The following is a 22,764-nucleotide window of genomic DNA, read 5'->3' as shown; positions in this document are numbered from 1 at the left end:
TTGTTTTTAAATTACCAATAAAACAGGAGAAAGACAGAAACTTGACCCCATGTCATTAGTGTTTGGGCATCAGTTCTTTTCCATCAGACCAACCCATGATGCACCGCTACCTCTGGCGATGTAGGATGAGGTAGTTGGCAGTCTCAAAGCTCACGGGGAGATGACTGTTAAGAGAAAAAAAAAAAAGACGGCGCTACCTCCCTGTGTCCTGACAGTTTGGAGCATTTTTTAAGAGTTTCCACACAAACGTCCGTTAAAATCAAATAAAAAAAGGAGGGTTCGGCTCTAGTTAACAGTCACAGGTCGTTACAACGGTGGAGAAGTGAAAGGCAGAAAGTCCAGTGAACCAGCCAGTGAAGCGGTATGGACTTAATAAGGTGATAACTCACAGTGAGAACAGAAGAGGAAGAGGAGGAAGAGGAGGAGGGAGATAAAGAGTCCAACAGCTTTATAAGCTCACGACGTGGAACACACTGGTTTTAGTGGGAGAGCATGCATGCCATCTATGTTACACAGAGACATGATTTCGGGGCTGGGGGTGGGGGGGGTTGGGCAGACAGTCACTGATGTCCCCTCTCGCTGCTGAGAGCTCCGCCCTTGTGCAGTGCATCCTGGGATGTCTTGAGTAGAACTTGTGCTCGTGGCGTCTCCGCTGTGACTCCTCCACGACGGAGCGCCGTTATTGAAAACCAGGGAAAGAAAAAGACAATAAATATTGGGTAGAACGGATCCACTTCGCCGCTTTTTCGCCAACACAGTCCTGGGGGAGAGGCAGAGGGGGAGGATGTGAGGCTGTGAAGTCGGGCCGCAGCTTCTCTTTCTAACATCCATTTGTTCCTCCCTTCAACGCCCCCTTCCTGTCGCTGAGCCCTTGGTGCTGTCCTTTATGGAAGCTTGAGGACACAGGTGGAGAAGCAGGTTTAGAAAAGAAGCACCTTTTAATTTGGCTTAGATAACAAAAAAAGAGAGAAGAAAACAAAGGAGAAAGAGACTGAAACGTGTGTGTGTATAAATAGAAAGAGGCAGACAAAAGCCGGTCTTCTGGTGGAGGAGGAGGGGGATGATGGGCAGCGGGTCTCAACCTGTGCCTGTGGAGAAAAAGACAAACTTTAGTCACTTTACTGCAATATAATAATTTAGGAGTAAGGTAAGGTTGCACCAACGAGGATTCATTTTTCAACTTGACTAAATCATGGAGCTTTACTAAACTCAGATTAGAGCTAATCTTAGGTTAAATTAATCTTTGTGGGTGCAGTCTAAAACGATCACGTAGTCGCCGTCCTCTGTCCGTACCCTCCTCCTCCTCGCCCCAGCCCTCCGCGACCCCAGCCAGCTCGTAATGTTTCTTCCTCAGCTCTCCAAGACGCTCTCGCTCCTTCTGCAGACGAGTCTCCAGCTCCAGGACGAGGACCTGAGGAAACACAGACGCAGGCAGAGGTTCAAACACGCACTCGTCATTTCTCCTCACAAACCACAGAAAACCTAAAATCCTAAACAGATTATTATTTTTATGGGTTACGTACAGAAAACAAGTTGTATGGAAACAGACTGGGAGGAAACAAACTAGCTTTTCTATACAATAAATGTTTGACTTCAAAGGTGAACTAACTCCTAACTTGACCATTGTTTGATTCAAGCTTGAGCTTATTGATCAGTTTGGTAGTTCAGTCTTACTTTTTAATGTTTTTTCTTGTATCTCATGCAAGATACATAATGAACATACTCCTCATTAATTATTCATTTTTTTTAATAATTACTGTATGATCAACTACCTGTCATGCAAGGTCACTTTTAATTTACAATTAATTATGCTTATTTTAATAAAAATCACATCCAGGCTAACTTAGATTAGACAGAACTGTGGTGAATTCAACTCTTGCTGGATATGTTGTTTTCTCCAGTCTCCCATGTCTGAAGATTTTTTTTTCCAGTTAACAACCATTATTTACACAAGTTGAAGTTAAACTCCTATAAAATGCACTTCAAACAGAGGCCCTCTGTGTATTTACAACGATGGACCGTGTGTGTGTGTGAGCAGGTCCAGACCTTTCTGTGTTTTTCTTTCAGTGTCGGAGAAACAAAGCCACAGCACAGACTGAAGTGTTCATGTGGCTTTAAAATTCATCCTCTCAATAGATGAAAAACGTAGCAGCTTCAGTCTGAAACTAACATATCATTAATCCTAACATCATTCATTCCTATAATAACTTGTGAAGCTGCTTCACTGTTTTATTTAAACCATAATTTTAAGACGCAGTGTTAAGATAGATATTTCTGCTCAGCGCTGTTTACCTGTGCATCCATCTCTTGTCGTTTTATCTGGGTGAGGGTCATGCTGGAGAAGTCCATCGTATCTGGACACAGACAATAAAATATGGTCAGACACCTTCTTTTATTTATTTATCACCTGTAGCTTTGAGCACACTTCAAACCTAGAAATAAAACAGCTTTTAACTGAAAGTCTTCTCACCCGTCTCTTCAATCTGGGACTTCCCAGACTTGGTGGAGGCCACGACAGCTGCAGTGGCCTGTGTGACGCCCCGGGACGCCTGCTGCAGACGGTGCAAGTTGGCGCTGTCTTTGTCTGCTTTTACCTGCAGAGGAACAACAGCAACAAGACAAGAGAATGAGGAGAGATCTGTAACATGGGAACACTGTTTACACCTGTGTTCCTCCAACTCAGTGATGGATCGACCGTCTGACACGGTGGGTAAATGACAGAGGAGCCTCCTGAACTCTGGGCTACCTGGGCCGCTCAAAAATAAAGAACATTATTTTATGATTACATAAAAAAAAGGAATTAAATTTAGTTTTTAAATGTGATCCTGAAGCTGGTGTGTTGCCTTGCTAGCCTCATACATGAAACATGATGTGGATTGTGTACTGATTTTGTACCAATAAAAGTATGCAAAGGCAGGCTGTTTTCTTAAGCAAATAACCCTATTAAAGAATAGTATTTTATTTAACATGTTAAATAATTTAATATATACACCAGCCAAAGGAACCCAGAGAAAATAAAGAATAAACAACAATAGAGTAAATAGCAAAATAAGGACTGGTGCTGTTCAGTATCAGTCAAGTGCTGAATATTTTAGTACTGTCAGTTAATTAGAGGCTGGTTGTAAAAACAGGAAGCAGCTTCTCAGTATTTACACCAGCCAGGAAACTTCTCTAGTCCTCATAAATGTTTCCCGTTGTGCTCTATCTAAATCGCCCCAAGCGTTGTTTTCTGTATTATGTGTTCTGCAGAAAAGGTTCATATCGGTGCAGTTCAGTAAATATACAAAAGATACTGGTGTGTCTGTGATAGGCCCATGGCCCAGGCCCATATACCTGCTGACCAATATATGTCAGGTCTGCTCTGTTTCGTGACAAAACAAAGTCTTTGGTTGTGTGATTTCACACAGTATCCCATTTCATTGCTGTGTGGTGTGTTTTGTCAGAATGTCATAAATATCAGGGTTGTTTCTGATCCCGGTCCATCATTTCTCCAACAATAGCTCAGCAAACACCAAAAAATTTAGACCAGTCAAATATTTTCCCATTTTCTTGAGAATGCATCCCCTACAAGACCACTATACTTTTATGCATCAAAAAAGGTGCTGTGACTGGTTTGGAGTCCATCGGGAGAATGACTGTATTGTTTGCTCACCTTAGAGGCAGCCACAAGCTGTGCCGTGCTGGCAGCGATTTCATGTGAACACACCATCAGCTCCTCGTACTTCCCTTTTCCCTGCACCACCAGATCAGCTGCATCTCTGGAACAACACAACACAGTGAAAAATAAACCCACCTGATTTATGAAGGACCTTACAGCCTGAAAACCTGATTTACAGTTCTGTTTTTTCTTTATTTATTTCCCCGTAGACGGTCACCTCATTCATTCTTTAAGACATTTAAAACTCACAGTGTACTCTCGCTGCTAACTTTATGAACATTTTTACAGTCTGTAAGAGACACACAGAGGAGGACTGATACTTACACCATGACTGTGGCGCCCCATCCCACTGCTTTGGAGGCAGAGATCAGGCCCTCAGTCCAGCGGGAGTTCTTGGCATAAAATTCCTTCATGGAGGCTGCCCCCTGGTGGACAAAAAGAGCATATACTAAAACATTAATGGAAAATATCTGATTATTTTCATAATCTGACAATTATTATCTCTACCAGGCGATTGGCTGCGTGTGTGTGTGACATCACTGACTGCTGAAGGACCTCAAGGATTCACCATTTTAAGAAAAACTTTGAGATGATAATGATCTTGATTTTCTGATTTTGATTTTATTGTTTATTTTTCTGATTTGATGGTAGTATGATGATTTCACATCAGGAACCACCACTGACATAAGTTCTGGACTTTTCTGTGTCATCTTTGACATTTTGCAGATGTGTGTGACATCTCTCTCTTTGTGTCCAATAAATGAAATTAATCTCTTGTGGCACAAGTAAAGCTCAGGCACCAGCTCCTTTTCACATACCTTACTCCTCCTACCTGTGAAGTATTGTTTGGCTCGACATTAAATCAGAAAAAACTCAGGTATCAGAGGGAGGAAACAAAACCTCACCAACAGAGCTGCAGTAAGAGGCGGAGCAACACTGACTAGAGGCTCCAGAAATGAAACTGAAAGTTTGTCAGTGTCAGCCACGCAGCAGTCGAGACAAGTCTCTGTCTGATTCTCTAAAGAAAATTCAAAATAAGTTCATCGGGTCTTTTCTCTCAACAACACAGCAAAGTCTCTGCCAAACACCGGTGAGTACAGCTGATCATATTTACAGTTTGATCAACCAAGATTAAGACAAAACTTCAGCTCTGCTCAGACAGGAAGTGCTACTCTCTTCATTTCATACCGACACATTTATTAAACTATGGACTCACTGTGCTGCAGCCCACTTTAATAGATTCAAACAGTTTCTGTGTGTCACTTCTGAGGACTTTAGTAACGTGTAACTGAATCTCTGTGGCTTGGAGTTCAGTTTCACTCCTACTTTCCTGGAATTATTTGTATTTACCGATTGCTTGTGACAAACATTTAACATTTTATTTCCTCTACCTTTTTCACATTTAAAGTTTTCCACCAGCAAAACAGTGGAAAGCTTTTAATGTGAAGCAGCTAGAGGAAATGAAATGTTTGTTGTTAAGTGAGCAGAGGTTTGTTAGCAGCACTACTGTATAGTTCAATACAAAATGGTCAGTACAACATTATATTTAGCGCAGAGTTGTGAGCTTGAGCTTGCCAGCATGGTCACGGTCACTCACAGCTCAGCATGATACAGTCAAAACATGGCATATATAACTGTAAATGACTTTACCTGATATATGTTATACTCAAACTGTATTTTGAATACTTTTTTTTCCTTCCACGCTACACATGTAGATATGGCTGCTGCAAACTATCTGCCATCTGAAGATCAGTTTCTGTGCTCCATCTGTCTGGATGTGTTCACTGATCCAGTCACCACATCATGTGGACACAACTTCTGTAAAAACTGCATCAACGTACACTGGGACACTAATGGCCAGTACCTGTGTCCGATGTGTAAAAACGTTTACAACACAAAACCTGAGCTGCACGTCAACACTTTGCTCTCTGAGATGGTTGCTCAGTTCAGACAGTCAGCTCATCAGAAAGCCAGCAGCAGCTCAGAGCAACAAGATGCCAAACCAGGAGAAGTTCCCTGTGACGTCTGCACTGGAACCAAACTGAAGGCCCTGAAGTCCTGCTTGGATTGTCTGATATCCTACTGCGAGACTCACCTGGAGCCTCATCGGACGGCTTCACGTCTGAAAAGACATCAGCTGATCGACCCTGTGGAAAACCTGGAAGGCAGGATGTGTACGAAGCACGACAAAGCTCTGGAGCTGTTCTGCAAGACAGACCAGACATGTGTCTGCGTGCTCTGTCCTGTTTTAGATCACAAGACACATGAGTTTGTTCCTCTGAAAGAAGAATATGAAGAAAAGAAGGCAGAGCTGGGAAAGACAGAGGCTGAAATTCAGCAGATGATACAGAAGAGATGCCTGAAGATTCAGGAGATCAAACACTCGGTTGGCCTCAGTCAGCAAAATGCTGACAGAGAGATGGCGGAAGGTGTTCAGCTCTTGACTTCGCTGAAGGAGTCTGTTGAGAGAGTCCTGAATGAGCTCATCAACATGATCAAACAGAAGCAGAAAAAAACAGAAAACCAAGCCGAAGTTTTCATCAAAGAGCTGGAACAAGAAATCTCTGAGCTGAAGAAGAGAAGGACTGAGGTGGAGCAACTCTCACGCTCTGAAGACCACCTCCATCTTCTCCAGAGAGTCCACTCCCTAAACTCCCACCACCCTCCGTCAACCAGGGACTGGACAGAGGTCAGCATCTGTCCATTTTATGATGGCACTGTGGTGAGAGCTGCATCTCAGCTGGAGGAGACACTCAGTAAAGAGATGAAGAAGCTGCGTGAAGCAGAGCTGAAGAGGGTCCAGCAGTTTGCAGTGGACGTGACTCTTGATCCCGATACTGCACATCCTGCACTCGTCCTGTCTGATGATGGGAAACAAGTGCATCATAGTGATGTGAAGAAGATTCTCCCTGACAACCCAGAGAGATTTTCCGCCAATCTCTGGGTCTTAGGAAAGCAGAGTTTCTCATCAGGACGATTTTACTACGAGGTTCAGGTTAAAGGGAAGATGAAATGGAACTTTGGAGTGGCGAAAGAGTCGATCAACAGGAAGACACTAATCAGTCTTGGTCCTAAGCACGGTAACTGGACTTTAAGGTTGAGAAATGGAAATGAGTACAGAGCTCTCAGTAACCCTGGAGTCAGTCTCTCTCTGAAGTCTCAGCCTCAGAAGGTGGGAGTGTTTCTGGATTTTGAAGAGGGTCTGGTCTCCTTTTATGACGTAGATGCTGCAGCTCTCATCTATTCCTTCACTGGCTGCTCCTTCACTGAGAAACTCTTCCCATACTTCAATCCCTGTCCTAATGATGATGGTGAAAACTCTGCCCCTCTCATCATTCCTCCTGTCAGACTAAAGTAGTCAGTTCCATGTTTTGATTTGTTTTTATTCAAGCTCGCAAGTGTCAGAAAAAGGCCATTTTCTAATTAAGCAGTCATGATATACATATGCATGTGTTTTGTTATTTTGAGTTGTGTAATATATAACTTAATGTACACTGTTTAAATGTGTAAACATAAATAAAAGAGGCTTAATAAAAACAACAATCTTCTTCTTTATTTTTAGCTCTCTGGTCACAGATCACACCCACCCAAAACCTTGTGTTGATGTAGGGAAAAACTTTAAAATAAAAAAAAAAAAAAAATAAAAATAATTAGGTGAAACACTTGTGTACAAAAACACTTTGCTTAATAATTTACTCCAGAATATGTTAGAAAATAGTGAAAACTGCCAATCAAGAACAACAAGACCAATCATGGGTATCAGGGTATTTCTTCTGCATATTCTGTTTCTTTTAGTTAGTTTAGTAAAAAAAAAAAAGGTAACTGCACAAATGTGTTGAACCATACAATAAAGTCTCTATAAATACAACAGTACTGCTTAGTAAAAATAGAGAAGTTAAGCTTTCCACCTGAGTATGAAATGTATCCATCACAATTAAAATACTGCAAAGTTGCATATTCTAATGAGTCAGCTGACAGAAGTTGGATGTTGGAATCAGTAAAATGTTAATAATATTATATTGATAATATGACCCATATCTCTTCCTCATTGTTGACTCACCCTGCCACTCTCCACGATGTCCCTTTGAAGATCTTTGGAAGACAGGATAAGCTCCTTGATGGCCTGCATCAGCTCTGTACAGGACGCCAAAATCCTGCAGGGGGCGACAGAGCAGAGGACACAGACAGTCACATACTGGAACTCCACAGCTAATTCTGCTCGCTCGATTTAGAGAGGAAGAAAAACATTGTGAGGCTTGTTCAGTGTCGCGCCTCCAAATGTACGGAGTGCAGCTCAATCTAGTTCAGTCTGCTCATCAAAATATAATCCAGCCTGACACAGAGTGTCTTCATTTTGGATGATGGAGCTCAAAACAAAAAGAAATCGGCCTCCTCACTATTTGGAAATAGGAGTTTGTGTTTCTCTATACTCTAGTTATTGCATGACCGATGCACCACTGACCTAAATTCTCATTTGCAGCTGCAGTGTTTGTTTGTTTCTTCTCATAATTATCTCTCACAGCAGCGGTACAGCAGCAAACAACTTTTTTTTTTTTTACATTAATAATTAAATCAATGGGAAAGATGAGAGAAAAAGGAAAAGTTTAACTGGCTTCATTTGCACACAAAGAGAATTATTACACAGACTGGATGAATTATACATCATTTTCTCTTTTTAGAGTTTAAAAATGAACAGATACAAACCTCATTACTAGATGACATGCATATTTATATCAGTGTGAGAAAAGAGCAGGAGTACTGAGTGAAAGTCTAAACTGATACTCCTGTTTATGGTTTAGGCAAGATTTATGTGCGGGCAACAGATCAGTCTGACGGTTAAGTTTGCAGCAGAGAGCCAAGCCTCTGCACAGTAACGTAATCAAGAGATTTCTGAACTCCCTGGAGCCTTTTGAAGCACAACATAAATAAACCTTTTCACTGTAAGATGCCTATAATATGATAATAGTTTGTGCAGCTGCTCCAGTAAAAAAGTAATGACAATATTATAGGGATAGTTCAGATTTTTTGAAGTGGGGTTGCTTGTCCACAGTCAGTATATCACCTACAATTAGGAGAAGCAGCGGGAGAACCGGTGAAGGAAGCTAAGCAATGTCCTGCTGTGGACAGGGTCAGCAGCAAAACATGTTTTAGCCACTGAAAAAATGTCCACCTGAGTATAGACTATATTTAGAATATTTTCCGTGCTTAACCTTGCTGTCAGGCAGCCTTCACTGATGGGACCCATCAGCCAAATCGTGCTCCGTCTAAAGCAACCAAACTCCTTTGACAAAAACATTAATTTTACCTTGCAGAACAGGCAAGTTGCTGCCTAAAACAGTTAGCTTGTTTATGTTATTTTGCGACTCTGGTGAATCTGAACCAACCTTTTAAATCACCTAAATCACACTATAATTCAAATAAACTAACCGAGGCAGCAGTAGACCAGCAAAAATACTGCTTTTGTTTGTTTGGTTGGTTTGCAGAGATTGATATTTGGCTTTTGTAATAGAAGTGTCGTCCGACAGAATAGACTGTCTGATGGATAATATGTATCTCATACAGCCCCAAAACAAGAACTGTCCCTTCAAAACTACAGAATATGAAGTTGACAAACAACCTCCGGGCTTGTGTGGATGATAAAGACAATCATTTCGTGCCACACCGGGCTTTAGACTTCACATGTGCACTTTGCTCTGTGGCTGAACTGAAGAAATTCTTCGCACATCAGCCGTCAGAGTGTGTGAGACCATCTGAAACTGCTCTGAAACATCATGTGACTGTTGCCTGAAAAGCATCTTTATTCCCTTTTCCACTTCACTGACTTTGTTTGCATCCATTTCATCTTGTGGTTAACAAAAAAAAAACACAAAACACAACACAAAAAAAGTAACTGTGGGCTTGCCTCGCTGCATGTATCTTAAACTGATGAATCAGTTCCTCAATCATCACATATTTTTAGCCACTTTCATTTCTCTTTCATGGCTGACAGTTCCTGCTTTGGTTTAAGTTATAGCTTGTTCTTTCATTTCAACACAACTTACTGCTGCGAGAGGAGAGAAGACAAAGACATAGAAAGTAGAAAAGTTTGTTTGTGGGTCAGCTGTGTTTCTATTTCAGGATAGTGTGATACTCTTGTAAGCGTAATGAGGTTGATCTAGTTCAAATCTTCTGGATCTCATTTAGATTCTTTAAGTATTCAGTTAATTTGAGGTTTAAGCTGTTTTTCTCTGGGTTACATGAGACATTTTCCAATATGGTCATTACTGTGATAAATATTTTATTCTATTAAAACAAATGTGCTTCGTTGTGACTGTGAGAACATGCAGGTAGAGAGATATGGATATACTTGAAGAACTGTTTTCCTAACTAACGTAGACTCTGGTCTAACATGCAGACTGTGTAACATGAAGATGAGGGAGGTAAAGTTACTAACGAAGTACGCCCATTCCTCTGTTGTTGGGTGCAGGAACCACATTACTACCTCTATCAGAGGACATGAAGAGTCAGTGGATTAACTTTATTTTTGATGGAACATGTGCACTAAGTTGAACATTTTACTTTGGACTGCTTCTTTAACAAGAGACAGTACAGAGCAGGATTTCTTTTAAAACTGAGGCTCATGAATTGATCGACTGACTTTAAGTTTTGCTATTTTTACGCTGCTTCATGGTTAATGTTGCAGGCTAGCCTGTTGAATGTGGCGGTAGCATGTTGCAGGGCTGTGGCTACTAGCATCTGTGCTGCTCTCACAGGCTGGGCCGATGTTGGACTAATGTTATAATATTGAGGGACAGTCGAGAGAAACTGTGTGAACATTAAGGGGCTGTGTTCACCGTAGCATTTTATCCCTGCTCGAAAACGCCAGGCGCTCTTCTGACAACACTCAGATGATCATATAAGAGCGTTTCAGAGGTGCATCGTTAATTCATCCGAGAGGTTGCTATGACACGGAATATCAGCAAAAGTTCATTTGCGTTTTCATGTTACTGGCGTTTGTAACAGCATGCAAATCTGTGGCGTTCCCATTGGAAACAATTCAAAAAATACACTGGCCTCAGGAAAAAATGCTTTGGTGAACACGGCCCCTAAACGTCACTGGACACCAGTTAAATAACCAGAGTAGGTTTGATATTCATGCTTCTCATTTGTTGCTTTTTGTGGAACTTCATACATAAGTTTCAAGCTCAGCTGGTTTTTGCGAGGCCCCTCTTCTGTGTACTTCTAAAAACACACACAGGACTATACCTCACTTTCATTCCTATTTGGAGCCAATAACATTTTTTTTCTTTTAATATTTTTTTCTTTCTTATGTATTCCCTTACATTGCCAATAAAGTGAAAACAGATAGAAACACATTTTGAGTGGAGCATTTCTGTAATACTATGAGATAATATATCACTGTAAAAAACAAGCAAACAAAAACAAATACTGTGATATAACACCCTCCCCTTTTCCCACCCTATTGTGATGGTAAAATATGATTTCAGCCTGTTGCCTTGATCTGAGTTTTACCTCTCGTTGACCTCCATCTTGATTCCTGTATCAACTGCTCGAGACTTGTTGAGCATTTCCTGTCGGGATCCACAGAGACACAGAGGAGACAAAAAAAGACACTTTGAAGTTAATACTGCTGGAGAGTGAAACAGGGGGCAATGTTTTCACACAGCGTACACTCAAACACGCAGCAAGCACAAATACACATCTGCTGTCAGATGACCACAGCTAAACACACACACATTAACTCTCACACACACACACGCACACACCTCTATCCTGGCAGCTGCTGATTCCACAGCAGCAGAAGTGGCAGCCATTTCCTGCTCCACGAGATCTCCCAGCTCCCCCTGCTGCAACTCAAGACCCCGAGGACGCAGTTTCTGAACGAATACGCAACAACAGACTGAAGTCAGTATTACAGCATGAGTCACACTTGAACAATTTAAAGGGATAGTTTGGATTATTTGACATGGCAAGGTAAAGCAGTAAAAACATTCTAAATATAGCGTACATTTAAACTCACAAAACTACACTTCAAAAATATCTGAAATATCCCTTCAAATCAAAATTTAAACAATTTAATCTTTTATTAGTCTATATTCAGCTAAACTCATTCCTGTTTTCACCACACAGCAACTCTGAGGACTCTTTGTCCCATTTATGTTCACAGTATCAAACATTAATGTGTGTGTGTGTGTATGAAGTATGGACCTCTGCAGTGGCCAGGATGGCCTCCAGAGCTGCCTTCAGCTTGCTGTTGTCAGCTGTAGCCAGGCTGTCCTGCTGCTTCATCTGGCCAAGCAGAGCCAGAGCTTCAGCCCCACACACCTTCACGCTCTCTGACAAGGCTGACGGGGACAGAGACAAGGACGCAATGTGTTATTGTCCCAAAATACACGAGCAAACATGGAAACAAAGCCGTCAAAAGGTGTCTTTTCATGATAGATATGATATACAAACGAGTTTTAAAGAGTTAAAGCTAATATATTCCATGCTGTGACGTTATTTACGCTCCATTTTCTGTCAAAACATCATATTATGTGTTCTGTAAACTCTGATGTGTAGCGGTGCCACTAGTGGCTGCAGCTGCACTGTTAATTATACTGACATCCCCTCAAGCAAAGTGTCAACTAACAGCTGAAACAGCCTCTCTAATGGGAGGAAGAGGGAAACCAAAACTACCTTGACAGCAGCTGCCGACCTGTTTTTCATAGATGCAGGACAGCCAGCTGATTTAATTCATATATTTCAGCAAAGTATGGACGAACACTGGGTCGATGCTCTCTCCATCGATTTCCAGAGCCGCAGCTACAGACACAGCTTCAGTTTGACCCAGTTTCAACCCTACATGTTTGTTTTTAGTTGCCGTAAAAAAGACCGCCGGCCAGACCTCCATTATATTTGGGCATGTTTAGACTTGTTCAGGCTGTTAATATCCCAAGAGGGTAAATCCTGCAAACATTACTCCTGTATGAAGTCAGAAACGTTGTCCTATCCATGCATGTTTTGGCTGAAACACTGTTTACAGAACTATTTTTAATCGCAGTGTGAACACAGGAGCAGGATGTTCAGATACACAGACTGCTGTAAGGCATGCAGCTTAGAGAGTTAATGGTTATACGGCCCAACCTTACAGTGCACATGTAACACATGAAGAGGTATGAACCACTCGCACACATGTCAGAACACGTCCACGTCTGGGCCAACCGACTCGCCCACAGATTAATATCAGGAGAAAAGAGTAGGAGATGACAATCTACTCATCTCTTTCTCACGTGCAAACTTACCATCAGCCTGCTCCACATGCACCATGTGGGAGGTGGCACTACCCTGAACGATGGTGTCGCCCACCAGGTGGCCGCACTGGGTGACCACTCGCACCAGGTCACATACACCTACACAAAATAATGATAAACCACATAAACACATAGAACATGTTGGTCACCTTATATGCATATATATGTGTATGTGTGTGTGTGTGTGTGTGTATATATATATATATACACACACACACACATACACATATATATATAGCTGATAGAAACATTACAACTGCTTTAGTGTTAAGCTAATTTAGCAAACAAACAATAAGTTGTAGTAGGCTGAATAGACTATATGACCTTAAAATATAGATTTACTTGTTGTCATAACCAGTCCAATAGAAAGGACAACTGTTTCACAAATCTCATAATATCCTAGTAAACAGAAAAGGCATTTTTCATGCCAGTAGTCTAAACACAGGTGTTACCAATGATACTGATTAAGGTTGTGTTCCATTTAGAGCAGCAGAGCATGCACATTAGCCGCACCCTGACTCTTTTTGACCTGAATTTAACAAAACCTTGATTTGTATCAACCTGTGTTTAACCTGCTTTTTCATGACAAAATTGCTTCCCCTCAGTTCTATTGTGAATTAAAGCTTCATTTGGTAACTTCAATAAAAAACAAACAAACAAAAAAAAAAACTTGTTATCATATTTGCTGAAATTGTCACTATATCCTGAATAGGGTTGCAAATTTAATGCATTTTCCCTAACTAATAGTTGAAAATGCTAACAACCGAATAATCAATTAATCATTAAAAATTAACACTTTAAGTTTAACCTGAAGTTTCTTAATTCAACAAATGGCTCCACAAGAGAAAACAATGTCAAAGAAGGGGCGATTACTGCTATTTCTAAACTACTAATTAATTATCAATTAATACATTTTTAAACTGTTAAATTATTAAGAGTAATTAATCGTTAATGATTAATATCCCTAATCCTGGCAATAGTACATGAAACATCAGGTTTCTCTGGATTGTCAAAGGGCTCTTAATGGCATTTGCAAGAATCGGCTGCACCTGAATGAAAACAACCAATCAGAGCTTCAAAACTCTAATTGTGAAAATGTTGAGGAGCAAAATAATTTATCCAATGCATCACAGCTTCAGTTAATATTATGCAAAACTTATTACATAACTTTAGTACATGTCATTACATAAAGTGCACGTGTTACAAAACCAACCTGAATCCTCACCTGTGTTATCAGCCACATAGGCCTCTCTGATAGAGGTGAGTCGGTCCATACAGTCTAAAGACGCCTGACATCTGGACGCCAGGTAGTCTGCAGAGAGGAAAGAGGCAGTGAGACGTGAGCTAAGGCATAAACATTCAAGCTTGCTAATTAGCATCCAAACACTTAATGAGAGCAGCTCTGTGCTGTGCTACACAAATGAAACATTAGTTTCTGACCGGCGGAGCTGGTGCAGCTGATGTGTGCCGGGTCGTCGATCTGAGCCAGCGAGTCCTGGATGATCTTCTCCGCCTCCTCTACAGCTCCCTGCAGACTGGACCAGCGAGCTGCCACCAACTGGCTCTCCAGCTCCTGCTCCCTGCTCTCCTGTGGAAAAATAAACACAGACGCTTCAACTTATCACTCCAGGCTTTATTAGAAATGCTGGTACAGAGGACCGACAATGGCAAAATAAAACAAAACAAAACAAAACAAAACAAAAAAACAAATAATAAATCAATCAATGATGCGATTAAATGCGCCAAAAATCATATTATAATAAATGTAAGTATTTATCAATTCATAGTGTCTGACATAAATTTACATTTCTGTTTTATCTGCTAATTAAGAACAGATTCTTAAATACTTGTACTGATTTCCCTACTTATTTACTTGCCCATTTATTTTCCATGTAATGTATTTGTTTTGTTTTTTTTATTTATGTATTTACTTCAGGATTATTTTATCTTTGCACTTTCCTCTATTTAATTCCCCAATGAAAATGATTTCTTTAATCCCCTTTTACATTTCTTTATGCATCTTTGCTTCATTATGCGAATGCAAGGACTGTCAGCGTGTTATAGGGTCACGTTTAGCCGATCAACATCATAAGTAAATATGTGAATAAATAAATAAAATTAATAAATAAAAAGTCAAATTAAATGGTAAAGTGAATAAACAGGAATTAAAACAAAGGTAAACAAATACAGTATCAATTTGTCATATTTTATAAATTAATGAATGCCTAAATTGATTTTTTCTATAATTTCTGGTGCATGTTATTAATTAATTTACTTAGTTGTTTCTTTCTTTATTTTTGATTTTGGCAGTTTCAGTCCTCCATACACCAGATTAAATTAAATTAATTAATTAAATTAATTAATTAAATTGATTGGATACGCTGAAACATCTGCTTGATTCATTTCAGCCACTTAAGAAATTTAATGAAGAAAGATAATTGAGAAAATGACATGTCTTCACCTTCTCATTGAGCTGATTCTGCAGGGTTTCCGCCGTCTTCACCCCGCTCTCCCTCTCAGCAGCCAGCGAGCTCTGGATCTGCTCTAGCTCCTCCCCCCGGACAGCCAGCTCCGCCTCCACCTTCGACAAGGACTGCACCAGCTCCGCCTTCTCAGACTCCAGGGCGGCCAGCTGCGTGCTCAGCACCTCACTCGACTGCGGAGAGGAAACAAATAAAAACAGAAAAGTTAACAATAGAAGAAAATGATTTCGAGGCACAGCGACCGCGCAGGAGGACACGGTTAGGATAATGCCTAGCTGTCATGACATGTCGGGATGTGGCGTGACGCGAGTGCGCTGACCTCACAATGAAGAAACACTTTATCCTCAGCCACTGATCATAACAACATTGTCTCCATGTCAGTTTGTGGAGCGGCGTACCGTCTCCAGAGAGGTTTGGGTTGAGGTTAAGTTCACAATCAAACAAACACGGGGAAGTTGTGGTTGTGCAACTCGGCCACAACGCAACAATCATGAATTATGGCAACAGAGAGAAGAGTTACATCAGATCCTCCTGTGTACTGGAAGCATGTGAAATTTTATGTGACATTTTTTGGACTATGTAAGGGACAGTTCACCACAAAATCAAAAATACATAATTACATCTTACTTGCAGTGTTATTTATCAATCTAGATTGTTTTGGTGTGAGTTGCAGAGTTTGGAGATGCTGGTTATACAGAGGTCTGCCACCTACTCTCTCCACTTTGCTGGCCCGCACTTTGAACATGATCGCTCTAAATAATCCACAGATCTTGTTGTAACCTGTAATCTTCTTTCCACCGAACTACACCCACCAACCTCATCACAGCGCAGAACAAGGCGTACATCCACTCATGGACGAGAGGCTTGTGCTCATGAAAACACAGGATACAAACATCAGTGGCGTCTTCCTCAGCTGAGCTGTTACCTCTGCTCACCTCTGTGATGCGGTGGGCGGGTGTAGTTCGGTAGAAAGAAAACAGTTCCTACATGAAAGTGGTCACAGTTAGGTCTCAGCGGATTATCTTGAGCAAGTGGGTCATGGCTCCTGGAAAGAGAAATTGCTGTTGAGTTATGTGTTTTTTGGCACTTTGAAACCCACAATCCAACTTGCCAACTCACACCAAAACAATCTAGATGGATAAACAGCACGACAGGCCAGAGAGAGAAAAAAGATTTTTGATTTAGGTGTGAACTGTACCTTTAACTATCCTCATTTTTACAAGTGGGAGTTAATTAACGTGCATGAAAGTGTTCTGCAGGTAAGAAAGAGAGACTTACAGCCTGGGCGCCAGCAGGTCCGACACAGAAGGAGAAACGTTGAGAGATGGAGGAGAAACAGAATTGTTAAGGACGTGGATGTAAACTGCACAGCAGGAGCTACAGAGAGCTGGGCACTGGAGGCAACAGCAATAAAATGTGGGCTGTGTTTGTGCGTGTGTGTGGAAAGGACTAGGGAAAGATGGAGGAGGAGGAGGAGGAGGAGGAGGAGGAGGAGGGGGCCAGAGAGTGACAGAGCCGGTAAGAAGTGGATACAACAAAAGGACGTCAGGAGGAGTGGGAGGCAGAGACAGATGAGAGGTACGTAGAGCGATACAGAGAAACATCTGGAGGAGGTGGAGGCTGGCATGAGCAATGAGCGGGGTTGTGAGGGTTAATAGCACGAATTCGTGGCTTATTGAAGTAAATTTCTGTCACATCCGTCATCGACTTTTAAATATTTCTGCAAATCAGTTTTTCTTTCACAGAAGCAGAGATCCCAGCAGCTGCATTTACACAAGCAGCTGTTTGGATAAGATTTGACTGCTTCTGTGTTTTCATTCTGGACTCGTCTTTGAAATAAATACCTTCAGTCGCCTGTAACAAATATCAACTTGGCTTCTTTGTGGAGTAGAGCAGGGGGTCTAAAAGTTTTAATGACTGAGCGCCAATTTAGGGAGTCGACGTACAATTGAGGGCCGCGCTGGAAAACCCATTAACTTGTCATAGGATTTGTGATTGGCTTCATGATGGAGTTTGACTTCCAAGATTCCTTGAGCACCAAATCACCTGCTCGCAGACGAGGCAGAGCACTTTATCTGACCCCCGAGGTTTGCCAAGTGTGATATTCTTGAGACTTCCTTTGTTCCCCAACCATGCAGCGCTTTTTCTTTAATACTGATGCTTCTAGACGACCTACATAAACAAACAAGACAACCAGAGAGAGGCTCAGTTATTTCTCTTTAAGTTATTCTTAATGGCGGCCACTTGGTTGGGCTGGATTGTCCGTGAAATCAGATGAAACGAAAATGTGTACAATACATTTTATCAGATAAAGTTACAGTGAATAGTAGAGAAGCACCGATCGACCGGCCAGAGACCAGAACCGGACGATTTTCAGCGTGACCGGCCCTGACCGGTGACCGGCCGGTCAGCGTCACATATCCGATTCTGTGCCCGTCATTGTCACGCACGTGTTCTGCATGATGGTCATGTCATGCGCGCAGCAGACAAACTGACCGTGATGTCAACGCAGCGCTGATAAAATGAAATCGCGTCCCGCGAAATCCCGCGAAATCCCGCGAAATCCTGCGAAATCTCGCGAAATCTCGCGAGATCACATTCAGCTGATTCATAATCTTAATGTAAACCTATAATAAGCCCTGGCTGTAACCTGGAGGACTTTGGAGAAGATTTAAATTTTATTTAATGAATATTTAATAGTCAGTGTCATATTATGAACATCTAATTTAATTTTTACAAGAAAAGTTGCAAAAATGTTTGTGAATGCTGTCAATTCCAGTTCTTAGAAAGACTGAAAATCGGAATCAGTCAAAATCGGAATCGGCAGGTCAGACCCTTATAAAAACCGGAAATCGGAATCGGCTAAGAAAATTGCAATCGGTGCATCTCTAGTGAATAGTGTGTTGGCCAGTTAAAAAGAAGAGATTTTCCTTTATATCATTTTATTTTTGTTGCTTTATTTTGTGGTTATTACTACTGCTTTTGTCCACAGGGGCCTCACAATCAACAAAATATGAAAGTTCCTTGTAGTAGCTTTAAGTATTTGTATAGTGAGATGAAATAATTAAAAATAATAGTTAATAATTAGCATGTAAACTGGCTATTAACATTATTTGACTGATATTATAAAGTTGCAACTGATGATTATAATACCTTTCGTACATAACTAACGTACATTATGTTACATATGTGAACTTGTGCAACTAATTTAATTATTTTGACCCAAAGCTTGACAGCAGATTTTGTGTCTTTATTTTGAAAGTCTACCCAGCTGTTACTGTACATACTTATTATTGCTAACCTGACGTGGAGCTGGAGGAGTACCTACAGCGTCATGTTTGAGACATATGGCCACTGACCAAGCTGCCATATTTGATGAGCTGGGAGTGACAACGTGTTGTATATAAACATTATCTGGATGTTACTGTAAAGTTGAAATTGTTTACAACACTTTGTAAATGGTTAATAAATACTTTGTACTGCATCCATAAACATTACCTGGATGGTTACTGTAAAGTTGCCATACTTTACATTTATGTAATAAATGGTTTACAAAGCATATATAAACAATATTTAAATGCATCTTAACAGTAAAAACTATGAATGTACAATTTCTTAATGATAGTTTTTATTACACTTGTTGTGGGGGGTGCAGTTTGATGCAGTATTAATTGTATGTTACTGACAGTATTGAAATGGACCGTGGTTGATTTAAATATTTCATGTCACGTTCTGGGCCACGCAAAATGTTTCTGAGGGCTGCCACTGGCCCTCAGGCCGCACTTTGAGAACCCCTGGAGTAGACTGGCTGACAGTTATCTTGCTACAGTTGAAATGGTTTCTCCCCCCACGCTCAACGTCAATTCACCGATGTCAAAGAAAAGCATTAACATATGAATTGCGAGAGAGCCGGATGTGTTTGAGATTGTGTTGTAGGAGGAGCAGTCAGTGACTAAGAGGGAAGACGACGTAACAAAAAGACAAAAACATGAGATGGAGGGAGTGACAGTTGTCTTAAAGATGAAAGATGACATGGACTCCGATGTGTAAAACAGGGTTCATACAGCTTCAAGAGTAAAACTCAAGCATGTTCAAAGCCTTTATCATCACATCTAAACTGTCAGTCAGTGTAATTGTGAAAACATTTTTTTCCTTATACCCACAGCAATCAATGTATATTGTCACAAATTATTTTACCAGCTATTAATATTAAGTTTGATTGAAAGTTTTGATCATTTAATGGTTGTTCATTTTGACACCAGGAGATGAACAAATATGATTTACTTCATTTCAAATATTAAAAGATTTTTAGTGATGAAACACAAACACATGAAAGATTATGCTGAAAATCAAACATTTTCTAACGAGTATATTTGAATTCAAGTGCATGGAAAGCAAGACCCTCTTAAAGGAACACAGAAATGTTTTTTTTATCATGGTCAGGATCTCTTGTCGTCAGGATTTCGTGGTCACAGTCTGAACAGCCTGATCTGTGGTGTGGTGTGTGCTACAGCCTGGGCCTGCTTTTTCTGCACAGTGTGTCTGAAAACAGCTGATCCACAAAGTCGACCTTTCACAAACACAGATTTTTGCACCAGCTAACTCAACAAATGTGGGGTCTGAGTCAGATCATCACATAATTGATGATTATAACTAGAATAAGAGTCTGTGACGCCAGCAGCCCCATTGATAGATTTCATCCCATCTGTACTCCATTAGGATCACACAGGTCTGTTAGCCAGCGTGACAGATTTCATATCATTTATCTTTTCACACATTGTTGTAGCAGCCGCTATTATCTTTTTTAATTGGGACTAAATTAGTTCAGTATCTTTTTACAGCAACTAAGGGATCTAGATGGCAGATTTAAAGGGACAGTTCAGATCATTTGACGTGGTACTCATTCATAGTCAGTGTATTACCTACAGTAGATGGCAACTCGCCCTCAGTGATGTAGGAAGATACGGGACAGGGTCAGCAGCAAAAAGCATTTACCTAAAAGAATCTATATCAGTTTATGTGTATGCTACATTTAGAATATTTTCACTGCGTTAGCTTGCCATCAGACAGCACTTTCCAACAGGAAACCACCATCATATGAGCAAATTATTAAGCTCCATTGGTGAAATCAGTTATTTAACCTGGCTGAACACAGGAGTGGTCTCTCAGAGATATTTGGTTTAGATAATGGTGACTTCTCGACAGAAAATGCTGTCTGACGGCAAGGTAACGCAGTGAAAATGTTCTAAATAGATCACACACTTAAATTGACTTCTTTGGTTGCTTTTTTTAAGTGGATAAAATATGTTTTGCCGCTGATCCAGTCCACAGCAGTACGCTGCTTTGCTTCCGTGCTGGAACTGATCTCTGTCTCTCCAAACTAGAGGCGTGTCGACCATCATCTACTGTAGGTAATTCACTATGGATAAGTACCTCATACAGCCGCACCTCAGATGATCCGAACTATGCCTTTAAGATACTTTTGTTGTGTAAAAAAAGATGAGAGGAGAGTGACCTGCTGTGATGAGACCATGGTGGTCTTCAGGGAGTCCAGCTCCACCCTGCTGGACATCAGTTCTCTCTGGAGCTCCTGAAGCTGTTCCAGCTGTTCCCTTTCCTAGAGAAGAAAAAAAAATCTCATGTTAGACTGCTATCATTACCAATGAACACAGCACTGACCGCTTTTAAAATTAAGGTCTAATAACGGTTTACTACTAAGCAAAATACTATTCGCTGTCATTGTTAGACTTTTAATTTTTGCTATTTCCATGATGGCCTTTCAGGCCACATGAACCTTTCAGTGGGCCCCATCTGGCCCCTGGGCCGCATTTTTCCCAGGTCTGCCTTAGAGCAATTTAAGTCTTTTACTCTATCACAGTTCATTTCCAGATGTTCTTGTTTTAGTTGATTCATTTACTTTAAAGTTTAACTGTTTTTGTTTATTGATAAGGTTTTTTCTTTATTCTTATTCTTCTTCTTCTTCTTCTTATTATTATTTTTAAATTTTTTGTTGCCACTTTCTTCTAGATCCTTTGCTACTTGGCTGCACTGTAAATGAGGTCTCTTCTTTAGTGTATTTCCAATAAAAATAAAGGTAAGGAAAAAAAGGAATGAGCTCCCTCCGGCAGTGACTGTCGGACCCACAGAGAATCATTTGGCTGCAGAGCACTGAGTTGAAAGCGTGAGGTGGACCTGCTGTATCTGTCCGTCAGTGATAACAAAATTAATCTCTCACACTCACTTGTCTCTCTGCGACCTCCTGAGCGGCCTTCACCTTCTCTTGCATCTCTCTCCTCACGGCCTCCACTTCATCCTGTGCTGCCCGAGCCACCGTCATCTGTCGGGTCACCTCTGCGTTCTACACACACACATGCACACACACACACACACACGGGACACAGATGCAGACATGCAGAGAAACACACCAAAATAATCAGGACAGAGGCTGGATCTTCAGCTTGGGGGCAATATAAAAGGACAGCAGGAGGACAGAACTTAATTTAACTTGGACATTTTTTTAAAGGATGGGACAAGGACACAGAGGAGAATTTGATCAACACTGAGAAGAGGTAAGACTCGTCTTTCTCACCTTCCTCAGGAGGTCTGCGTGACTCTGAACCAGCTCTGTGTACTTCTCCTTCAGTTTGGTGTAGCGCTGCTCATTGGCCTGAGCCTTTTCTGGTAAGAAACACACAACAGGGACAGCAATTAGCAACTTGTTGTAACTTTTTTTCATTATCAATTAATCTGCAGAGTATTTTACTGATTGATCAATTAATTGTTTTGTCTATAAAATGTAATCATTTCAATAAATGCATATCATAATTTTCCAGAGCCCAAAATGAAGTCCAAAACCCAAAGACTCTTCAGTTACCATCATAAATGACAAAGAAAAGAAGGAAATCCTCTCATTTAAAAAGCTAGAACCAGCAAATGTTTGACATTTTTGCTTGAAAAATGACAGACAATTCATTTATTGTCAAAGTAACTGGCAACGAATTTTCTTTTGATCAATTAATTTAATTGTTGCAGGGAAATAACTGCTGGCTTAATGATTTTTTTTTGCTTAATTCTTGTAACAACAAGTTTTCTCCTTCCTATCGCTTTGACACTAGGGCTGGGCGGTATACCGGTTCGTACCGAAAACCGGTCTTTATTTTCGCCAGACAGACAGAAAGAAAGAAAGAAAGAAAGAAAGAAAGAAAGAAAGAAAATGCGTAGTGTAGTACGGTCGGTTTGGCAAACATGGATAAACCTGCAAAAAAAGAAAAGACTGTGCAGTTACAACAAACAATGGGAAGCAAAGAAGACCTGGGTCAAGAAGGCCTGT

The 22,764-nt window shown here is 40.8% G+C and overlaps 2 protein-coding genes across 3 annotated transcripts in view; one reads left to right on the top strand and one right to left on the bottom strand.

Annotated features, from left to right (window-relative positions):
* Positions 1 to 534: 534 nt before the first annotated feature.
* hip1 (huntingtin interacting protein 1) overlaps positions 535 to 22,764 on the bottom strand; it is a 73,760-nt gene continuing 51,530 nt past the window's right edge. For both annotated transcript variants that reach the window (XM_084718076.1, XM_084718077.1), the window contains exons 15-31: positions 22,024 to 22,112; positions 21,676 to 21,792; positions 20,950 to 21,051; positions 15,413 to 15,607; positions 14,392 to 14,539; positions 14,177 to 14,263; positions 12,943 to 13,050; positions 11,867 to 12,003; positions 11,425 to 11,535; positions 11,171 to 11,229; positions 7,719 to 7,812; positions 3,983 to 4,083; positions 3,653 to 3,758; positions 2,471 to 2,594; positions 2,293 to 2,354; positions 1,294 to 1,411; positions 535 to 1,088 (exon numbers count right to left, since the gene is read on the bottom strand). In XM_084718076.1, coding sequence (XP_084574202.1) covers positions 1,078 to 1,088; positions 1,294 to 1,411; positions 2,293 to 2,354; positions 2,471 to 2,594; positions 3,653 to 3,758; positions 3,983 to 4,083; positions 7,719 to 7,812; positions 11,171 to 11,229; positions 11,425 to 11,535; positions 11,867 to 12,003; positions 12,943 to 13,050; positions 14,177 to 14,263; positions 14,392 to 14,539; positions 15,413 to 15,607; positions 20,950 to 21,051; positions 21,676 to 21,792; positions 22,024 to 22,112 — 1,769 coding nt within the window. In that variant the 3' untranslated portion in view covers positions 535 to 1,077. The remainder of the gene's footprint in view (positions 1,089 to 1,293; positions 1,412 to 2,292; positions 2,355 to 2,470; positions 2,595 to 3,652; positions 3,759 to 3,982; positions 4,084 to 7,718; positions 7,813 to 11,170; positions 11,230 to 11,424; positions 11,536 to 11,866; positions 12,004 to 12,942; positions 13,051 to 14,176; positions 14,264 to 14,391; positions 14,540 to 15,412; positions 15,608 to 20,949; positions 21,052 to 21,675; positions 21,793 to 22,023; positions 22,113 to 22,764) is intronic.
* LOC146329086 (E3 ubiquitin-protein ligase TRIM21-like) lies at positions 4,177 to 7,054 on the top strand. The gene is made up of 2 exons (XM_084718078.1): positions 4,177 to 4,748; positions 5,374 to 7,054. Exon 2 carries the CDS (start codon positions 5,376 to 5,378, stop codon positions 7,014 to 7,016), a length of 1,641 nt encoding a protein of 546 aa, XP_084574204.1. The 5' UTR covers positions 4,177 to 4,748; positions 5,374 to 5,375; the 3' UTR covers positions 7,017 to 7,054.

The sequence above is a fragment of the Lutjanus erythropterus genome, chromosome 4 (assembly GCF_056507025.1).
Source record: "Lutjanus erythropterus isolate fLutEry1 chromosome 4, fLutEry1.hap2, whole genome shotgun sequence".
In the NCBI taxonomy this organism is placed as follows: Eukaryota; Metazoa; Chordata; class Actinopteri; order Lutjaniformes; family Lutjanidae; genus Lutjanus; species Lutjanus erythropterus.
The sequence above is the reverse complement of the archived record's forward strand: the minus strand, read 5'-3'. Positions and strand labels throughout refer to the sequence as shown.